The sequence below is a fragment of the Pelophylax lessonae genome (assembly GCF_965119305.1).
Source record: "Pelophylax lessonae genome assembly, chromosome: 3".
In the NCBI taxonomy this organism is placed as follows: Eukaryota; Metazoa; Chordata; class Amphibia; order Anura; family Ranidae; genus Pelophylax; species Pelophylax lessonae.
The window spans coordinates 557,127,779-557,151,032 of record NC_138770.1 but is presented as its reverse complement, the minus strand read 5'-3'; the positions used below and the strand labels follow the sequence as shown (position 1 = coordinate 557,151,032).

The 23,254-nt window shown below is 40.8% G+C and overlaps 1 protein-coding gene across 1 annotated transcript in view; it reads left to right on the top strand.

Moving 5' to 3' along the window:
• Window positions 1–23,254, top strand: part of ACOXL (acyl-CoA oxidase like) — a 687,302-nt gene that overhangs the window by 204,869 nt on the left and 459,179 nt on the right. Inside the window, exons 8-9 of the mRNA XM_082249749.1 lie at window positions 2,965–3,037; window positions 18,112–18,244. Of these exons, the coding sequence (XP_082105875.1) occupies window positions 2,965–3,037; window positions 18,112–18,244 (206 nt within the window). The remainder of the gene's footprint in view (window positions 1–2,964; window positions 3,038–18,111; window positions 18,245–23,254) is intronic.

The window sequence follows — 23,254 nt, the reverse complement described above, 5'->3', positions numbered from 1 at the left end:
TTTAATTTGGGTACAGCGTTGCACGACTACGCAATTGTCTGTTAAATCACGCAGTGCCGAATCGCAAAATAGGGCCTGGTCAGGAAGGGGGTAAAATCTTCCAGGGCTTAAGTGGTTAAACAGGGGACAAACCATATTATGCATGGTATAGGGCCTTCAGATTGAATACCATTTATGTGAATGACAGTAGGTTATTACGATGATACTGTTTAGACTATGGTCCTGCGCTTGGTCTTCTTCTTTTCCATGACTTGCTTTATAGGAAGAATTTCAAGTACTGCTATTGGAATGGTGAAACTGACCATGTCATCAGGAAAAAATCCATTTTGGCACACTGAACGTTTACAACAAATGAATCAACGTGTGAACAAAAAAAAAAATCTTCACCGCTCGTAACTTGGCTAGAAATGGGGGGGTTTACACATAATGACGTCACTTCCTATTGTACAGTGGTATGTTACCTACACTAGAAGTTGTTTTCTGTCGTACGACAGTTTTCATACTGTTAATAATCCCCCTTGGGTACTATGAGACTAGCATAAAAAAATAACGGACGATCTTTCTTCCAAATTAACTGCTTACATATTCACATACCGAAGCTCGCCTAGTTTTAGGTAATCGGGCATACAGAAATGGAAGACTTTATAGTGTGAATGGCTGTTAAATTTTCAGGGGATTTACAGGCCGTAACTTGCATTTGCACATTGCCTTGAAGAGATACTTCACTTCTGTTGACTTTTAAAAATTCGGTACTTTCCACTGCCTTGAGTCCAGTGCTGTCCTCGTGCAGCTGGTGGTTCTTACTGCCTCGGGTCCCCAGTGCCTCCATCTTGAATACTGGAGCCATCTGTGGCTTCCTGAGGAACCACAGTTGGCTCCCCACTGTGCATGCACAAGCTCACATGGTGCCTTGTGAATGGTCCTGCAGCCTCCTGGGACACGATGTGTCTTAGGATGCTGTGGGGTGGGGGGCACCATCCTTGCCTAGATGAGGAATGTGTAAGTGGGAGCAGGTACTTTTTTGAGTGAAGTTCCTCTTTAGGCTTCAAAAACTGCTGAATGCACCATGGTGGAAGGTTTAGGAACTGGGAACATCGAATACTTACTATTGTATTGAAATAAGTAATCTAGTGTACCAAACTGCGCCCACCATATTTATTTTATGCTACAGTGCCTTGAAAAAGTATTCACATCTCTTTAAATTTTCTACATTTTGTCATGTTACAACCGAAAACATAGATGTATTTTATAGGGATTTTATGTGATAGACCAACACAAAGTGGCACATAATTGTGAAGTGGAAGGAAAATGATAAATTGTTTTAAAATCTTTTTTACACATAAATATCTGAAAAGTGTGGCATTCATTTGTATTCAGCCCCCTTTACTCTGCTACCCCTAAATAAAATTGAGTGGAACCAATTGACTTCTGAAGTCATCTAATTAGTAAATAAAGTCCACCTGTGTGTAATTTAATCTCAGTATAAATACAGCTGTTCTGGGAAGCCCTCAGAGGTTTTTTTTTTAGAAAACCTTAGTAAACAAACAGCATCATGAAGGCCAAGGAACATACCAGACAGGTCAGGGATAAAGTTGTGAAGAAGTTTAAAGCAGGGTTAGGTTTTAAAAAATATCCCAAGCTTTGAACATCTCATGGAGCACTGTTCAATCCATCATCTGAAAATGGAAAGCGTATGGCACAACTGCAAACCTACCAAGACATGGTAACCTCTAACATCCATCTAACCTCCTGACAGGCTAGGCAAGGAGAGCATTAAAAAGAGAAGCAGCGAAGAGGCCCATGGTAACTCTGGAGAAGTTGCAGAGATCCATAGCTCAGGTGGGAGAATCTGTCTACAGGACCACTATTAGTGGTGCACTCCACAAATCTTTACTTTATGGGAAAGTGGTAAGAAGAAAGCCATTGTTGAAAGGAAGCCATAAGAAGTACCATTTGCTGTTTGCGAGAAGCAATGTGGGGGGGGGGGGGGGACAACAGACATGTGGAAGCAGGTGTTCTGGTCAGATGAGACCAAAATTGAAATTTTTGGCCTAAAAGCAAAATGCTGTGTGTGGCGGAAAACTAACATTTCACATCACCCTGAACACACCATCCCCACCATGAAACATGGTGGTGGCAGTAGCATGTTGCTGGGATGCTTTTCTTCAGCAGGGACAGGGAAGCTGGTCAGAGATGATGGGAAGATGGATGGAGCCAAATACAGGGCAATCTTAGAAGAAAACCAGCGAGTCTGCAAAAGACTTGAGACTGGGGCGGAGGTTCCCCTTCCAGCAAGACAACAAACCTTAACATACAGCGAGAGCTACAATAGAATGGTTTAGATCAAACATATTCATGTGTTAGAATGGCCCAGTCAAAGTCCAGATCTAAATCCAATTGGGAATCTATGGCAAGACTTGAAAATTGCTGTTCAGACGCCCTCCATCCAATCTGACAGAGCTTGAGCTATTTTCCAAAGAATTGGAAAAAAAATATTTCACTCTCTTGATGTGCAAAGCTGGTAGAGGCAGACCCAAAAAAGACTTGAAGCTGTAACTGCAGCGAAAGGTGCTTCTATAAAATATTTACTCAGTGGGGCTGAATACAAATGCATGCCACGCTTTTCAGATATTTATTCGTAAAAAAATTTGAAATCCATTTATCATGTTCCTTCCACTTTACAATTATGTGCCACTTTGTGTTGGTCTATCACATAAAATCCCAATAAAATACATTTAGGTTTTTGGTTGTAACATGACAAAATGTGGAAAATTGCAAGGGGTATGAATACTTTTTCAAGGCACTGTGTTTGTAACTTGCCATTTTTAACTCTTCTGAAGAAGCCAAAAAGCAAAAATTTTACACAATTTTACTGGTAACATATTCTCTTTTAAGAATGTCTTTTTAATGTCAACTAAAACTGGTATTTATTGTGTAGTGGTAACTCTGCCTGTTTTATTATAGGTCTTCATGGTGTAGACAATGGAATTCTGACATTTAGTCAAGTTCGGATCCCCCGAGAAAACCTGCTTGACAAGTTAGTATATCAACATCAATTTCAGTTTGGCCGTAGATACATATGGAAAGGAATGTGTTTTAAGGATGCTTATCAGTTATTGTAAGCCTGACCAAGCTGTACGTGACTTTGTTTTCATTGTTACCTTGCTCTTTAAAGCTGATCTCAATGTTTCCTGACACTTTAAATAGGTCATTTGGACCAAGCTGGTTGAAACCAGTTATTTCCTTTACTGTATTGCACTGGCTCTAAGTGCTGTATGTACTGCATGTAGCTTCAACTACATACAGTACACAGGTCCAGGTTCCAGCTTTGGAACAGAGACTTCCCTTCTCACACCCGGAAAAAAAAACGTCAGGCTGAGAGCACTTAGCCATTCAGAGACTGCTTTGGATTCTGTGAATGAATGCAAAGCTTCCCCTCATTGGCTGAGGCAGAGAGGCGGGGTTGATGTTGTCACACACACTTTAACTCAACCAATGAAAGGAAGCTTTTTATTCTTTCAGAGAATACTAAACTACCTATGAATGGCTGAGCACTCTTATTTTGTTCCAGTTGTGAGATGGAAAGTCTCTGTCACACAGCCGCTATCCAGCACTGTGGATGGTATAAAGCTGAAGATACACGCAGTACTTACAGTGCTTAGAGCCAGTGCAATACTTGCTGAAGGAAACAGTGTGTTTGGACCAGCTTGGTCCAAACAAACTGTTTCGAGGTGGCAGAAAACATGGTGATCAGCTTTAATTCATTCTGAAAATACATCTGGTGTAAACACAGGCCTTTGCGGTATTTTGGTTAGTGACTTTGGACACCTTAGATTTGTGAACATTTTATATCCGTAAATAAATGTTTTAGAAAAACCAAATAAATTGCTTGTGCTAGCGAGTGAAATAATGACTGCTGCATCCACTACACATAGGTACATAGTTACATAGTAGTTGAGGTTGAATAAAGAAAACAGTCCATCCAGTTAACATTGTGTAGGTGTGTGTGTGTGTGTGTGTGTGTAGGTGTGTGTGTCAGTGACAATATTCTTTCCCATATCCCTGAATATTGTGTTCTTTGAGATGCACGTCCAAGAGTCTTTTAAAAGTATCGATACTCCTCGCTGATACTACCAATTGCGGAAGAGGGTTCCACATTCTTACTGTCCTTACAGTGAAAAACCCCCTACGCAGCTTAAAGTTACAGCTTCTCCTCCAATCTCATTGTGTGGCCACATGTCCTCTTACACTCTGAGACTAAATTGTTTTTTCCAATGCTGGGATCGCCATTGAGGTATTTGTAAATCGCTATCATGTCCCCTCTCAGGCGTCTTTTCTCCAGGGAGAATAAATTAAGCGCTTGTAAGCACCTGTAATTAAGGTCTTCCAATCCCCCAATTAGTTTAGCTGCCCTTCTTTGGAATCTAGTTCCAGCACATCCCTTCTGTGGATTTGTGACCAGAACTGGACAGAATACTCCAGATGTGGCCGGACCAGAGTTTTTTAAGGTGGCAGGATTATAGTTTTATCTCTGGAATATATCCCTTTCTTTTTGCATGCTAATATTCTGCCAGCTTTGGCAGCTTCAGCTTGACATTGCATGCTATTGCTTAGTCTATCTTCCACCAGGTATCTACACAATCTAGATACTAGACGTAAAAAAGCTACTCTAAGAAAAGTGGCCTTGCTGTCCCTTTAAATTACTAAGTTAGATCATATAATGATAACATGCCCTAAGGAGGTACTAATAGTTTACACTATTAGTACCTTTTTAGGGCATGTTATTATGTGATGTAACTTATAACTTAACTTATTGTTTGCACATTGATACTTTTGAAATATAAAGGGGCAGCGTGCCCACTTTTCTTGAAGTATATAGATGTGCTAATTTTCTATCCTTACTAGTTGAGCAAAAGTATTATGTTGGGTAATGTTTTTTATCCTCTATATTTTTACTATAATTGGAGACTATGGTGCAGATCATTCATAATGCTGCACTAAATTATAATGTCTGATGTTCAATTCAAAACTTCTTACATTTATTATACTTTATTTTCTCATTATAAAATCATAAAACTTGAGCTTTAGAAACCTCTAAGCAAACCAGCATTTCCTATTCTACATTGGTTGTTATTACACTGATATTAATGTGACCTTTTAGATTAGAGAGCACTGTAAAATATGAAAATGCTTACTTCTGCTATTTCTACAGCTGACAAAACCGTGCTATGCTAAAACTGTTTATCTCAGCAAATAAGTCTAATAGTTAATGCATGTCCATGAGTGTCCCATGGCCAGAACAGATTCCTCTAAATGTTTGGTTGTTTTAATGACTTCCGTAGCCAACCGGTATCTTCAGTTGTCAAAACATTAGGCTGCAGTTGACCGCTTGTAGTTATCAGAGGGCTTCTTCTAAATCGCCCATCCAATCAGGAAGTTCTCTAAGCATGTATTTATGAGTTTCAGAAATAACTTTTTGACCAGTGTTTGTGTGAACAATTCTGAACTGCTAATTGTGTTGACCATATAAGTTACAGTAATCTAACTGATCAGATGGCTCATAGGGAGAATAGACTGGTTTAACTCACTGAAAACATATTTCCACTTTTTCAGTTCTAATTGAAAAACAGTTGTCCTATGTCGTATGTGTTCCCATTCACACATCCTACCTAAAAATTAAAAAAAAAATATATACTTTTACATTTGTTTCTAGGGAGAAGGTGTCATGCCTGATTCTAAGAATTTCTGGACAATCTCACGTATCTTTGTCCCCACAGTGTCCATCATTAATATATAATGCAGGAGGTCGGTTTCTAAATTTTTAACTTTAATAGGCTAGATAGTGTTCAGATGTAGTTTACAGCTAATAATGAAGAACTGTGAACACAGTACAGACAGGGTTAATTATTTTAAACATTACTGCACAGCTTCCTCCTAAACATTACAAACCAGGAGCAGCATGTAAGGATTAATTAGGATAAGTTATGCCATAATAATGGGAACAAATCTAAAGTAGATGTTATCCCAATTTGACTGAAAAAGTGGAAATCTACTTTAAATTGTACTTGTGCTCCGACTACAAACTTTTTAAGCTTTTACATATTCTTAGTAAACAGTAGAAAGGCTAAAAAAGCTACCACTGATCAATCTAGCTGCTTGTAATATGAATTAATTAATTCTCAAAGATTACACGTTTAGCCCCCGTTCACATCAGGGTGATTTGACATGCGATTTGACATGTAAAATCGCAGCCTATTGCTGGCAACAGCACTGTCCCAATCTGTGCGATGCTGTCTTTGGGGTGCCGCATTGATTTCCAAAAGTACAAACCCGATTCCAAAAAAGTTGGGACACGGTAAAAATTGTGAATAAAAACAGAATGCAATGATGTGGAAGTTTCAAATTTCAATATTTTATTCAGAATACAACATAGATGACATATCAAATGTTTAAACTGAGAAAATGTATTATTTTAAGGGAAAAATAAGTTGATTTTAAATTTCCTGGCATCAACACATTTTAAAAAGGTGGGACAAGGCCATGTTTACCACTGTTTAGCATCTCCTCTTCATTTTATAACAGTCTTCAAACGTCTGGGGACTGAGGAGACAAGTTGCTCAAGTTTAGGAATAGGACTTTTGTCCCATTCTTGTCTAATACAGGATTCTAGTTGCTCAACGGTCTTCTTTGTCCCACCTTCCTCTTTATGATGCTCCAAATGTTTTCTATGGGTGAAAGATCTGGACTGCAGGCTGGTCATTTCAGTACCAGGATCCTTCTTCTACGCAGCCATGATGTTGTAATTGATGCAGTATGTGGTCTGGCACTGTCATGTTGGAAAATGCAAGGTCTTCCCTGAAAGAGATGACGTCTGGATGGGAGCATATGTTGTTCTAGAACTTGGATATACCTTTCAGCATTAATGGTGCCTTTCCAGATGTGTAAGCTGTCCATGCCACACGCACTCATGCAACCCCATACCATCAGAGATGCAGGCTTCTGAACTGAGCGCTGATAACAACTTGGGTTGTCCTTGTCCTCTTTAGTCCGGATGACATGGCGTTCCAGTTTTCCAAAAAGAACTTCAAATTTTGATTCGTCTGACCACAGAACAGTTTTCCTCTTTGCCACTGTCCATTTTAAATGAGCCTTGGCCCAGTGCTTCTGGATCATGTTTAGATATGGCTTCTTTTTTTGCCTATCGAGTTTTAGACGGCAACGGCTAATGGCACGGTGGACTGTGTTCACCAAAAATGTTTTCTGGAAGTATTCCTGAGCCCATGTTGTGATTTCCATTACAGTAGCATTCCTGTATGTGATGCAGTGCCGTCTAAGGGCCCGCAGATCACGGGCATCCAGTATGGTTTTCCGGCCTTGACCCTTACGCGCAGAGATTGTTCCAGATTCTCTGAATCTTTGAATGATGATATGCACTGTAGATGATGATAACTCCAAACTATTTCAAATTTTTCTCTGAGAAACTCCTTTCTGATATTGCTCCACTATTTTTCATAGAAACATAGAATGTGTCGGCAGATAAGAACCATTTGGCCCATCTAGTCTGCCCAATATATCTGAATCCTATGAATAGTCCCTGGCCCTATCTTATATTGGTGATCCTCTGCCCATCTTGACTTCTGAGAGACACTGCCACTCTGATAGGCTCTTTTTATACCCAATCATGTTGACAATTGACCTAATAAGTTGCAAATTGGTCCTCCAGCTGTTCCTTATATGTACATTTAACTTTTCCGGCCTCTTATTGCTACCTGTTCCAACTTTTTTGAAATGTGTAGCTCTCATGAAATCCAAAATGAGCCAATATTTGGCATGACATTTCAAAATGTCTCACTTTCAACATTTGATATGTTATCTATATTAACTTGTGAATAAAATATCAGATTTTGAGATTTGTAAATTAGTCCATTCCTTTTTTACTCACAATTTGTACAGTGTCCCAACTCTTTTGGATTTGGGTTTGTAGTTCCTACACTACTTTTGGCAACTTCGGGGGTGATTTTACGGGGGTGATTTTAATAGACATCTGTTCATGAATCCACACAAATGTCTTTCAAATCGCCCCCAAACTCCCAATAAAATGCAGCTGACCTCGCATGATTTCAAACCCGCCTCCAATGTCAATGTACCCATAGAGTTTAGTTTCAGTCCATTTCTAATTAATAACGAGCCCCCGTTTGCCTATTTTTGCCTAGATTCTACTCTCCATAGAAAGTAAGGAAAAATGCACTGTGACTTTCAGTGCTTTTGTTGTGACTTGTGAAGATGAATTTCCCCACAGTGCCTATAGCTACAGAAGTTAAAGAGAGCTTGTTTAACCTGCTTTTATTCCTTGTTCAGAACATGTACAGTAAATAGTTTAAAGTGGTTCTAAAGGCTCAATTTTTTTTCCTTCATACATTCTATGCATGAAAGTAAAAAACCTTCTCTGTGCAGCAGCCCCCCAGCCTCCCCAATACTTACTTACCTGAGCCCCATTACGATCCAGCGATTTGCTCGGCTTTCTGGGTACTCTTCCCCTTACATTGGCTGAGACAGCAGTGGGAGCCAATGACTCCTGCTGCTGTTAATAACAGCCAGGAAGCCAATGAGGGGAGAGAGGGGGCGGGCTGTGTGTGTGTGTGTGTGTGTGAATGGACACGCAGAGCAGTGGCTTTGGAGCAAAGCTGTTTGGTTGCCCCCACAGCAAACTGCTTGCTCTGGGGGCACTCAGCAGGAGGGAGGGGCCAGAAGCATCGGCGGGGAACCCGAGAAAAGGAGAATCGCAGCTGCTGTGTGCAAAAACCACTGTACAGAGCAGGTAAGTATGACATGTTTATTATTTTTTTAAATTGCCTTTATTATCACTTTTTAATGTGCATAGTCTGGGCATAGATTTACTTTAAAGTCAGACTGGTCAGTTGGGCGTTAGACAGTAGACAGGCAGACCTATCTAGGTTTCCTAGACGTATGTTAAAATTACAAGTAGTAGTTTTTTGTTGCTGAAGATTAGACAATTAAAGACGTTGTAAACCCATACAATTTTTTTTTTTGCAACCTGAAAGAGAAACACCGCATACTAGCTCATTATAAAATACTTACCTTAGAACGAGCCCCCGCCTTGCAGCCCGCTTACCTGTATGACGGGCGACATGTCCAGTTGCCTGTCTTCCGGGATCGTGGCATCCGGCCATCTGATTGGCCGGAGCCGCGGTGACGTCACTCCCGCGCACGCGCGTGGGAGCCGAAGGTCACGGCACGGGGCTCTGAAGAAACGGCACCAGCGGCCGTTCCTTCAGAGCGCATGCACTAGTGACGTCACTGGCTGCATGTAAGGTAAATATCTCCTAAACAGTACCTATAGGTAATCCTATAGGTAGGGTTTACTTCCTCTTTAATCGGTCAATACGGAGCAGGTAGTAAAATTAAGCGAACTCTTCATCTCTATTGCTCAATTAGGTATTAATTGCTCAATTCCACATTGAAAACTCAGCATGTAAGTAATTCTACGTGCAATACTTTGTAATATCCTCTGGTTGCAGAAGCCTAGTATTCTGTGATCTCCTATTTCTGAGCCTGCAGTTTCACAGGCCAAACATCAGACTTTACATCAGTCTTGACCTAATCACACATCTGCATTTTAAATTGCATGCCATTTCATTAAGTTTTAATGATGTACTTGTACACTAATATTATGTGTTTTAATGCATGGTAAACCTAGTTTTATATACATTTTAATAGTTTTAAATACATTTTTTACATATACATTTTACTTGAAATTTTAAACCAAAAATCCTGTGGGTTTGGAAGTATTACTGTAGAATGTATAATTTAAAGAAACAATTAATTGGTGTGAACTATCTGCGCTGAGATCGGTATGCGAGCGCCCTGATATGTAGCTATAAACCACACAACCGTGAACAAGCCTTTTCTGTGCGGTTTAATTATAGATAGCTTTGAATATTCATTAAAAGGATATTTGTTTTTCTGATTGATTCACTCTCGCTGCACAGGAAGCAGTGATGGGAGTGTAATGTGTTGCACAGCACAGAATAACTGGAGTGATGCAGTCTAGCCCAAGGAGAATTTAAAAACCCTGCGATCATATTCATCAACAGCATTAGTCTCAGTGGATTCTCTTTAGAAAGATTTATTTCTCCATACAAACTAACATTGTGACACAATTGCACCACAGCTGTTTGAACCTTGGAACCTCAACCATGTAATTCCAAATATGACCAACTTTAGTGTGCTTATGACAGGGAATGAGACTGCAGGACTCTTTAAATTAATTGAATAAATTAATTGATATTCTCTGTATATTGCTGCAGAAGAAGCATATTCACCAATAAATAGACTAGACTATTTGTGATCATTTTAGTGATCGACCGATATCGTTTTTTTACTGCCGATACCGATATTTTGGTCATTGGTATCGGCCGATATCTGCTGATATTTTCGGACGTTAAAATTTTTTTTTTTTTAATGTCTACAGGTACTGTGGTGGAGGGATCTGGAGGTCTAAAATACCCCAAACCCCTCCGCTGCACTTAAAAGCATTCAAAACGCCAAGTTTGGCTGTTTTGCATGCTGTAAGTTTTTGAATTCGGCCCCGCCAGTACCCGGACGTGATGTCATGTCATGACATCACTTCTGAGTACGAGGCGGCGCTGAATTCAAAGAAATGGGGACCCGGGATTAGACGGCGGTGAAGGTAGGACGGGAGACCCGGGCGAGCCGCGGAAGGTGGTGGGAGGGGGGGACGTCCCCTCCCGCTCCTTGGAATGACAAACGAGTAGCTTCTCAGCTAGCTGCAGGCATCACTCTGGTACAAGCACTTTCCCTGAAACATCGGCAATATGGGTAAATTAAAAGCCAATTCCGATATATCAGGAAAAGTGCATATCGGCCCACGATATATCGGCTTTGCCGATAATGGGTCGATCTCTAGATAATTTGTTATTGATTTACTAAAGGCAAATAGACTGTGCACTTTACAAAGTGCAGTTGCACTTTGCAAGTGCAGCTGCTCCAGAGCTTAGTAAATGAGGTGAAACTTCACTTTACAAAGAATACCCAATCACATGCAGGGAAAACTGACAAAAAACTGCATTTTTGCTAGTATTTGATTGGATAATGGAAGTCGGCAGAACTTCTGGCCATTTACTAAGCTCTGGAGCAACTGTTCTTGTAGAGTGCAACTGCATTTTTCAAAGTGCACAGTCTGTTTGCTTTTAGTAAACCAACCCCATTGTGTTTGCCTGAATTTCAGGTAGCATCATGCAGACATGTAAAAAAAATGTATGTTTTGAAAACCTTATGAAATAAAACTATATAGTTAGTGTAACTGAGTTATCTATTATGTGTGTGTGTTAAAACACAGATATAATATGCTGTTGGGTGTACAGTGATGATAAGTGCTTGTAACAGTTGAACTCAAGGCAGATACAAAAGACACAATTTAAGGCAATTTTAGATTCATTAACCAGATTAAGACCGCCCGCCGTACATTTACTGCGGCAGGCAGCCTCTCCTGCGCGAACCAACGTAGCCCTACGTCGGTTGTGCGCCCTGACGGCTGGTCCACCCCTACTAGGCAGCAGGGATGCCGATGCAAGGGGCCAGCCACCCGCGATTGCCACCGGCCCCCTGCGATCGCTCCCCGCTGAGAGAGCACGGTCAGCTATCGGTCAGCTATTGTAAACACAGCTGATCGTTCTCTCTGAAAGGATCACAGAGCACCTGTGATCCTTCTATATAGGATCACCGGTCTCTATGATAATTTCACAAGCCCATCACCCCCACAGCTAGAAAAAACTCCCCTAGGCTCACACTTAACCCTTTGGGGAGTAGAGCCCAGTTAGTTGTGCTGCAGTGTCCATGTGCTAACGAGGAGCATGCTGATAGGAGGAGAGAACAATGTACCATAAAGGTGAGCTTATCTCTCTAACACTTCCCCTTTCTAGGACCAGTCACATGCTGGAGAAGAGAACAGACCAGTAAGACTAAACTGCTGCAAAATAAAATCGGGTCTGCTCCTCTGCTAGACAGGACTGTACAATGTGACAGAACTGTGTAGAACTCAGAACTGAATGAAGAAGAGAAATGCAAGCCCTTTAGCAGGTAAAATAGCTGCTCCCCCTGCTCTGAGTCTCATGTGACCAGGAAGAGGGAGCAGTGGCGCTGTAGATGGGGACAGCGCTGGATAGTGAGAGTATTCAGGCAAGTGTTCTAATGAGGGGGGGGGGCTTGGGGACAGGTAGTGTAAGCTTTTCTTAATTCAGTTCAGGGAATGCATTAAAGTGTTACTAATCCCACAACTGTAAAATCCTTCTGTATATGCAGTAAAGCATGCTTATTATGTTCACTGTGGAACCTAAGGGGTTAATCCTCTGCATTGTGTAAAAAGGCTGTTTGATCCTGTCTTCTTGAACCTTTCCTCCTTCCACTGTCCCGAATATATTTCCTAATGATACAGAGCCTTGGGGGCACTCTACACATGCTCTGTTTGGTGTGTTTTTCTAGAGTGTTTTGTATTGTTTTTTTCTTCGGAGGGTGCATGTGATCAGCACAGGGCCAATCAGCACTGTCCAGATAGAGGGTCAGGGGTCCTGTATCCTGATAGGACAGTCAGTGCAAAATGAAAACTACTCCTACAAGCTTTAAACAGACACTCATTGAAGTCACAAGTGCTATATACTGCTATATACTGCTGGTGAGAAAAGGCATTTAGCAGTTTATATTTACTCAATCAAGGTGGTTCCCACCACCTTTGCGCTACTGCTATTCATTATATTTATGTATTGAATTTCCATTCTATTTTTATTTATTTGTTAAGTAGAAGCATTTTTATACATCTATTCCTAAGCGCATAGGGTTACTCTTTTATTTCTGTACTAACAGAATTATTTTTGGGTATCATTTTTAGAATTGTTGGGAGTGGTTTCTGATAGACAGAAGTTGTTCATTGCTTAAGAAACCCCCTGCAGCCTTTGGAGGAACTCCAGTTCTGCTTGAGAAAGGCTGATATATTTATGATGATGCTTCCTGCATTTTAGTATCAATAGTTATTTTGTGTAGCTAGCAGTTATACATGGCAACCTACCAAAAAGTCTAACTCAAGTTAGACTTGAGTGCGTATTTTTGAAAACTGTTATTAGAGCTATATCTATACAAATGTCTTATTAGTCATATTGTACAATAATGCACATGACTGTGAGATATTTGGTAATGTTAACACCGCATAATCCCTGTGGCTTTGATATATAATGAAACTAGATAAGAAATGTGTCATGGCTTTGCAGGAAATAAATGCAAAGTCTTCCATATAACACATTTCATTTTCTGTTTCTTGAGAAAGGTGTGTTAATTACCACAATCATTTATCTTTTTTCAGTTTGTCTGCTGTTACATTACTGAGTTCTTCAAAGTTCATCTTATTGACTTTGCTGACATTGGTAATTTAGTGGTTTACGACAAATCATCAGGGCAATTTTAGTGTAAAGTACATTAGCCCATCCTCAGCATGACAGTCAGTGTTTATCCCCTCCAGAACATATCTTCTTCACTGTAAGCACCAATAGACTTGAATAGGGCAGTACTTTAAATGACCTGTCCCATTTGGCCAGTTCGTGATGAACTTTCTGAAATTCCAGCCATGGGTGGCCCATTTGGCATGCCCCTGCCCCACATTCTTTAATCTGAAAAATGAAGGAGCTAGTGGGAAATATTATAGCCAATCAGAGACTTCATACAATCAGATACAGCCATTGTTCAAGTGCCCCCTGTCAAAATACAATAGCCAACAGAAATTATTCCTCCATGCACGCTCTTTAGCTGGATGAGGAAATTGATTGATTTCTCTCATTCAGTCCATATGGCCAGCCTAAAGCCCCGTACACACGTACCGATGGTCGGCATACAAATGTTCCTCTTTTCTCCCCGGGATGTCGGTGTCTGCTGAAAAGTGCAAAGACAGCACAAGGACAGCACAAGAATTTTGTCTGCCGACTGCAGAAGTGATGTCATGTAATGGTTAACTTTCCCTGTGTTTTCTATTTTCTGAGCATGCCCAGTTTTGCAAATCTGCGGTCTGTCGGCCGAATTGTGTACTGACAGGCGAACAATCGTCCGTTCTGGTGTCGGCATACAAAAATTTTCATGTTTGCAAGAAAGACTTTTGTCCGCGGATTGTGCGCAGACATCTGTCGGAGGCACCATACTAACACGCGTACAATCGGCAGATCCTTCGTCCACCGACGTTTGTATGCCGACGATCGGTACGTGTGTACGGGCCTTAAGGGTACTCGTTGTGCAGGCTTTCACATTGGAACTTTATATTTTTATATTGAGCTGACACCCACATGCAGGGTGGACCAACAGCTATTGGGGATGTAGAGTTTTAACACATCTGATTACCAGTGGATAAGCATAGATCTCATTAAGGATTCTGATACATTGTTGGTCCTATAGGACGGTGGACTGAACCCATTTGGGCTATACACTTACCAGCTGTATTATCTGTTGAGAAATTACATTTCATACATGCAGGCGGTCCCCGGGTTACAAACAAGATAGGGACTCTAGGATTGTTAAGTCGAATTTGTTTGTAAGTCGGAACAGGTACATTTGTTAAGTTTAGCTTCAGCCAAAAGAATAATTTTTAAGTTTTTTGGATAGCATAGGGAAGGTTTAACACAGTTTTACCATTTGTTTTGCTGTCTCTACCCCTGTTCAGAAGATTTCACCTCACTTTCTGTCCTTATGGCAATTGGATCTTGAACATTTTGGGCTGTTGTGGAAACAAGCATTAGTGATAAAGATTTAGTGGAGACACCTTTTTGGGTTGTTGTGGAAACAAGGATTAGTGATGGAGCTTCAGTGGAGACACCTTTTTGTACCCATGAGAACTCTTACAGGAGGGAATTTCCCTTCCTAGGGGTAGATTTCTCCTGAATTACTGTCGTCTCCCTCTGTTTGTAAGTAGGAGTCGTTTGTAAGTCGGATGTTTGTAACCCGGGGACCGCCTGTTCTACAAGTTGCTATCATATTGTGTTTCTCCTTGAGACTTTATCCATCATTAGTCTCTATGCAATGTTTCCTTTTTCATCATAGGGTGAGTTTATATTATGGGGAGGGAATAAGGGAGGGGGTTCTGCACACTGGAACTGTTATTTACATTTTTTTTATTACATATATAATATTTTTGTATTAGCCTCTAGCAAGTGTCAGGTACACATCTTTTTTTATTTTAGCTTGCAGTTGAGTTTTGGAGACCCTTCCCCCAATACATTTTTGGGTGTTGGCATGCCAAACATTGTACCGTAACAGTGCTAAGGGGAGAGAATATGGTCATTTTGACCTGAGATGTGCTTCTTACCCAGGTTGTGCTACTTGCCTTAATGCCATTTCTTGGTTTCTGGAGCGTTTGCTTAGAGGAACCATGGTGTCACTGTAATTGCTGGAAAAACAGAGGAGAATGTAAGAGGAGCTGGATGTAGTGAAAGATCAATTTGCAGAAAGAGAGTGTACCACAGGCTAAGGTGTATGAATTTCTTGTCTAATGATGTGGCCTCAAGAATTATTTTAGGTACTCGGAGCACTAGTGGTGAGCAAGATCTGGATTTTCTCACCACACATTACAAACCCGATAAGGATGGTGTACCAAAAACATCAGGCCACAAGTCCAAGAGAACGCTTTAGAAAGAAGATCTGTTGGCTCTATGGCAATGTCTAGATTATAAAAGCTCTAGAAATTTGTTTGAACCCTCTGTGTTCAGTACAAAGGCTCATTGTCTAATTTGTCTAGAGCAGTGGTCCTCAACTCCGGTCCTCGGGGCCCACTAACAGGCCAGGTTTGCAAGATAACAAAATGACATCACAGGTGATCTCATTTGCTGCTCAGTGATTGCAGTACTCTAGTCTGCATCTCCCCAAGGTAATTCTTAAAATCTAGCCTGTTAGTGGGCCCCGAGGACCGGAGTTGAGGATCACTGGTCTAGAGTATATGAATGGTGATGATCTGTACAATGTAAGTAGGACGTTTTACGTTTACATGGTCATAGAAAACATTGATATTGCTGTATTTTCTCTCTTGTTTTGTTTTATTGTTAAATTCGGTATGCATTATTTCTGAGTCTCAATATAGGAGGAAAGCATTTTTGTGCTGATCATAGCAGTCAAGAAGATTCTGGTGATCATCTTATATTTCAGGTTAAAAGCAAAGAGAGTCTAGGATGGCCATTTTTTAAACATCTAGCATATTTTAAATGAGAATGCAGTATTTATTCGAAAAAGTGGTTTTATACAATTATATTAGACAAGTTGTAGCTTTCTCATTAATTCCCATGCCATATGGTTGCTTTAAAACTCAATGCAGTATAAAAAATAAAACAAATGTAGTCACTTGTGTTTAGGTGCATCAGGCATTTTTTCTGCTCAAACGCTGCTCTCCTGAATACAATTTTGGTGCATTCAAATCCCCCCCCCCCAAATGCTTCTGCCTGTAAACGCTTCAATGTGCAAGGGCACATTGGCTAACATGGAGGGGCATTCAGAGGCAGAAAAAAAGTAAATTGCCTGTAAAACAGGCTTTTTTAAGCAGCAGTGTGTATGAGGCCTTATTGTGGTACTTCAGGTAAATTAAGATTTATGTTGTGGTGATGAGAAAAACTTGCGTGATTGAGTAGTTAAGCAAAATAACACTGGGCAGGGCTGACACCATTCAGTCCAAAAAAACGCTCTGTGTTAACAGGAATTAGTTGCTGAGTGCGCTGCATGTTTTTTTAATATTTTGCCTTGACATACCCTTTAATAATGAGTGCTTTTTTAAACAATTTTATTACTGCATATTAAGAGCATGTTGGAAATGTATTCATGAAGATTTATAAAGGTACTGAGTGTGTGTGTGTTTGTGGTTAGGGTGACTGTACTTATGCAAGAGTAAATGAAAGAAATCCCTGGCATCCGCTATCGAGGAAAAAAAAGGAGGGCGCAAACGCCTTGTGCATTACCTTCAACACTAATGAAATGTATTAAAACGGCCAAAGTAATACTCACAAACATGAGAAGATAACATGCATCATGAGTACAAAACTCCAGTGACTGGGATATCCCCCTCCACAGTTGGAAAGCTGATCCGTTTTGGGAGACACGCTCCCTTCCTCAGAACTGACCCAACTGGATGACGCCACCATTTATATACTGTTACAGAACCGGGATCCCTCCCATCCAGCAGCGGCACTGGGTGGGGCCACATGAAATCAAGGGCATGGATATTGATTAACAAATTGATTAACAAATGTCCACAGTAATCAATCTCCCATGCCCTTGTTTTTATGTGGTCCTGCCCAGTGCAGCTGCTGGATGGGTGAGATCCTGGTTCTGTAACAGTATATAAATGGTGGCATCATCCAGTTGGATCAGCTCTGAGGAAGGCAGCGTGTTTCCTGAAACACATTAATTCGATTTCCAACCTTGGAGGGGGATGTCCCTGTCACTGGAGTTTTGTATTCACGATGCTTGTTATCGTCTTGTGTTTGTGAGTATTAGTTTGGCGGTTTTAATACATTTCATTGGTGTTGAAGGTAATACAGTAAGCGTTTGCGCCCTCCTTTTTTTCCTTGTAATGTTTTGGTGTTTCCCTGCCAAGAAGAGCAGCATCTCTAAGAATACCTTAACAATCAGAGTGAGTCCTGAGGCTTGACTTTGTTTGGAGTATCTACTATTCAGGACTGCAGTGATAGTCTGTTACTCCAGCTGCGTATAATACAATTTTTATTAGCCAATCCCAATTACTTTATTGGCTTCTTTAAGGAGCTGTGCTATGTGAAAAGAGTGTGAAAACAGGAGGGGACTTCGGGGACCCTGGGATTCACCTGACTGAATCATCTGAGTCAGCCTCCCAGTCTAGGAAGTGAAGGCTAACCCTGAATGATACCTGAACATAGATAGCACCATCCTTCTGATGAAATAAGTAGATGAATAGGACCGTACTGTGCTCTTTGTGGATGGTAAATTTCTGTAAATGTCACACTTATACATTACTTAACATGAAATAATATATATGACACTTGGTCCACTTTCATAAAATGCTATCCGTTGTGTCTTCCTCAGGTTTGGCTCCGTTTCTGCTAATGGGAAATACAGTTCATCCATTCAAAACACGGGTGCACGGTTTAATGCTATGCTTGCAGCTCTCACACCAACACGATTAGCGCTAACATTCCAGGCTCTTGGCGCTATGAAGGTATTTGTTTAAAAAAACTAATCCACTAATCAATGGATGACAAAAAAGTGACCCTTTCTGTGGAAAACAAATGTTTATGATGTGCGCATGCCTCTAAAAACCAAGAGAAAAAAAGAATTTAAAAAAATTGGAGTAAGAACCCCCCATAGGATAGTTACATAGTTAGTCAGGTTGAAAAAAGACACATCTAAACACACAAAAGTCCATCTGGTTCAACCAGAAAAAAAAAAAAAAAAAAACAGTTTTGAAAAACCCAACCATACAATCCTGTATACACAATTCTATACCCGCAGTTGATCCAGAGGAAGGTGAAAAAAACCCCAGCAAACAGCAGGGGAAAAAAATTCCTTCCTGATCCCCCGAGAGGCAATCGGATATTCCCTGAATCAACTTTACCTAACAAAATTTTAGTACCCACTTATATTAACCACTTAAGCCCCGGAGGATTTGGCTGCTAAACGACCAGGGGGTATTTTGCGATTCGGCACTGCGTGACTTTAACGGACAATTGCGCGGTCGTGCGACGCTGTATCTAAACTAATTTGGCGTCCTTTTTTCCCACAAACAGAGCTTTCTTTTGGTGGTATTTGATCACCTCTGTGAATTTTTGATCATGCGCTATAAACAAAAAAAGGGTGTCAATTTTGCAACAGTAATATTTTTTACATTTTTTTATATGAAATTCCCCCCCCCCCCAAAAAATTTTTTTTTAACATTTTCGGCCAATTTGTTTTATGCTACATATGTTTGGTAAAAAAAATCGCAAAAAGCGTATTTCGATTGGTTTGCGCAAAAGTTATCGCGTTTACTAACAAAGGGAAAGATTTTTGTCATTTTTGTTGTTTTTTTTTAACGCGTAATGGCGGCGATCTGCGATTTTTTTTTTTTTTGCGATATTGCGGCGGACAGATCGGACCCTTGACTGACATTTTTTACACTTTTGGGGTTACCAGTGACATTTCTACAGTAATCAGTGCTATACATATGCACTGTTACTGTAAAAATACACTGGCAGTGAAGGGGTTAACTTTTTTTTGAAAGGGAGGGGCTATGTGTGTCCCTAGGGGCGTGCTTTCTACTGTGATTGGCTGTGGCTTCAGATGTATGAAGAGTGATCAACGGTTCTACATAGTAGAACCGTATGATCATCCTTCATACACAGGGGAGAATGACAGGCAGCTTGTTTACACAAGCCGCCTGACTTTCTCCCTCTCCCCCGCCGATCGCAGAGTGACCAGCGGACATCGGGTCCGCCGGTCACACGCGCGGGGGGGGTCCGTGACCACGCGGGAGCGCGCCTCCGGGGCGCGCGCGCTCGCTCCCTAGACCCTCACAAGCTAGTGACGTAGCCCTACGTCACTTTGCCTGTGAGGGGCTGACTGCCAACGTAGATCGGCGTTAGGCAGTCGGCAAGTGGTTAAGTACACCCAGGAAAGAATCCAGGCCTTTTTTAAAGCAATCTAGTGAGCTAGCCAGAACCCCCTCTGAAGGGAGTCTATTCCACATTTTCACAGCTCTTGCAGTGAAGAAACCTTTCCGTATTTAGAGACACAATCTGTTTTCCTCTAGACATAAAGAGTGCCCCCTTGTCCTCTGTGTTGACCTTAAAGAACAACTCGACACCAAGTTCACTATATAGACCCCTTATGTATTTATACATGTTGATTATATTCCCCCTTAATCGCCTCTTCTCAAGAGGGAATAAATTCAGTTCCATAGCTAAGGTCCTTCATGCCTCTTATCAGTTTTGTTGCCCTTCTCTGCACTTTCTCCAGTTCCCCGATATCTTTTTTAAGAACTGGTGCCCAACACTGAACTGCATATTCCAGATGAGGTCTTACTAATGATTTCTACAGGGGCAAAATGATATCTCTCTTTCTCTCTGGAGTCCATGCCTCTCTTAATACAAGAAAGGACTTTGCTTGCTTTGGAAACTGCAGCTTGTTCAGAAAAAATGGTTGTTGGGCGCTTCTGACCAGGCAAGAAAGAAAGGAGTCCACCACTGTAGGAGGGGTGCAGGGGATGCTCCAAATTCTTGTTTCGGGACTGTCCCAAATGGCTGGATACGAGGCAGCACCGACAGGAAACTGCAGCTTGGCATTGCATGCTATTATTAAGCTTATGATCTACCAGAACACCCAGATCCTTCTCCGCTATGGATTCCCACAGTTCTACTCCACCTAGTATGTATGATGCATGCATATTCTTAGCCCCCAAGTGCATAACTTTACATTTATCAACGTTAAACCTCATTTGCCACATACTTGCCCAATGAAACAGTTCATTGAGGTTATCTTGTAAGTTGGAGACATCCTGTAAGGAAGTTATTCCACTGCAAAGCTTGGTGTCATCTGCAAAGACTGAAATGGTACTTTTAATCCCAGACCCTACATCATTTATAAAGATATTAAAAAGTAAGGGTCCCAACACTGAACCTTGGGGTACACCACTGATAACCTTAGACCATGCAGAGTAAGAATCATTAACCACTACTCTATGAATTCTATCTTTTAGCCAATTTTCTATCCATTTACAAACTGATCTTTTCAAGCCTGTAGACTTTACCTTACACATTAGCCGTGAGTGGGGAACTGTGTCAAACGCTTTTGCAAAATCCAAGTATACTATGTCCACAGCCACCCCTCTGTCCAAGGTTTTACTTACCTCCTCATAAAAAGAAATCAGGTTTGTTTGACAACTTCTGTCCTTCATGAATCCATGCTGTCTGTTGCTTAAAATATTTTTATCCAGCAAGAACTCATCTATGTGGTCTTTTGGTCTTTTAAACTCGCCAGTATCTTCCCGACTATAGAAGTTAAAGTAACAGGTCTATAGTTACTTGGCAAAGACTTTGATCCCTTTTTAAATATAGGCACCACATTGGACCTACGCCAATCCAGTGGTACTATTCCAGTCCTTAACGAGCCCTTAAAAATGAGAAACAAATGCTTTGAAATTACAATGCATAATTCTTTTAGGATGCGTGGGTGGATGCCATCTGGTCCAGGCGCTTTATCCACCCTTATTCTGTCTAAATATTTCTGGACCATATCACTTTTGAGCCATTGTGGGTCATTTGGGACTGTCAATACCATCCTCATTATGGTCATGAGCTCCCCCATTCTCCTTTGTATATACAGAGCTGAAGAAAGTATTTAATAAATGTGCCTTCTCTTTGTCCCCAGTCACCCACTCCTGATTATTTTGTAAAGGGCCTACATGCTCAGACCTAACCTTTTCTGTATTAATATATGCAATTGATGTCAAAGGTAGAGGCACACAACGTATGCATCCTTTTAGGTCCTAGTGATCTTGTTAGCAGGACATGCACAGAAAAAAACAGTTTTTACATGTTTTATTTAGAGAGAGCAATTCTGCCATCAGAGACTCTAGAATTTTTTTTTTTCAGCAAGACTGGAGTTCTGCTTAACCTTTTATAAAGTAATCAGTCAAATTAAGTTATGATAAATATTTCAGTCAGCAAAAGTAAAAAACCGCAAGGATAGTAAAGAATGTATCCATTTTAGTCAAAACCAAAAAACAGGTGGCTGGGACTTCAAAGGCACATTGAGGGTTCCAAATTACCTGCAATCGAATATATGTGTAAAAACAAAAATAACCTTTATACTCTTTATTTGACATACATAAAAAAAAAACAATCATGGCTGATAAAAGTACACTACATATCACCCTTCAAGAATAATTAATACACCATTTTACCACTGCTTCACTCCAGACAATGATAGAAGACATTAATATCTTGCATCTATAACATAAACATAAACGTAATGTTTCATATAGGAGCAACCCAACGTGTTTTCAACAGCTGTCTTCTTAAAAGGTGCCTTTAGTATATTGTCTGAAATGTAGTATATGTACAGTATATCAAAATTACTTTTCAACATACATATAACAAATGCAATGCCAACTTTAAGATTAAAAATATATATGCATACATAACATAAGAACCAAAAAACATGACCGCCATGTATCTGGAGGCTGATGCCTCCTTTAGGTACACGCAGAAGACAACCAGACAACTGGCTGGAAGATGGTCACAAGAGTTGCAAATAACATGACCAGCAGGACTCTAAAAGTGAAAAACAAATGCATAAAATCTAATAAAATAATCCAGAAACATCATGGCTGACCAATAGTTATGGTAACCGCCGCGTTACACACACTGCTGTGCACCGGAAGTGACGAGGGTAGGTTTTTCTCACGGGTAGGTAATTCTCACGGAACACTGGCACATGTCGTTCATTTCGCTGTGACACAGTAACCCACATACAGAGTGGCATTGGCATGGTATCGTCCACACCCACTTACACCAAAGGACAGAAGAAGGGCAAATCAAGTGCAGGCTGACTGGGCTGCCACTGCACACAAAGTGTAAGAGTGGGACTATACCATCCCTGCCCAACCTGTAGAGGGCGGACAAATAGTAAGGTCACCCACAGATGTACTGCATGGGTGACCATATCTTTCCGGGCTTCCACTCCAGCCCAGACAGGTCAACAGGTACTGCCAGGACCCCTAGAGGCAAAAACTGAATCACAAACATGTTCCAAATTTAAAGACACAAATAAACAATAAATCAAAATGTCAAATCAACAAGTACATATCTATTTCTATAACTATATGTAAACATAAAGAAACAGGTAGAGGGAAGATTTTAGATTTCCGTATTGCCTGACGTAAAGCTCTCTAAATACTGGCTGAAGTTTTCCAGTCTTCCCACCTTGGGTCTTGATGGATTCTATCTAATGCCAAAAATTTTAGGTATATCGTATTTATGTTTCTCTTACGTCCTCCGACAGTCGCCGCCACTTCATAATCCTCACTAATGGGGCATTGACCTTTGTTCCGTAGGAGTAGCTAGGCAACAAGATTTGTTAATATAAAAGCTTTTAGCATATCACACCCCTAGGGGGCGGTCCCCTCAGTCAATACCTCCCTGATTCCTGCATTCTCAACTCAGTTTCTAATGCCTAGCTTAGGAGTAGCTAG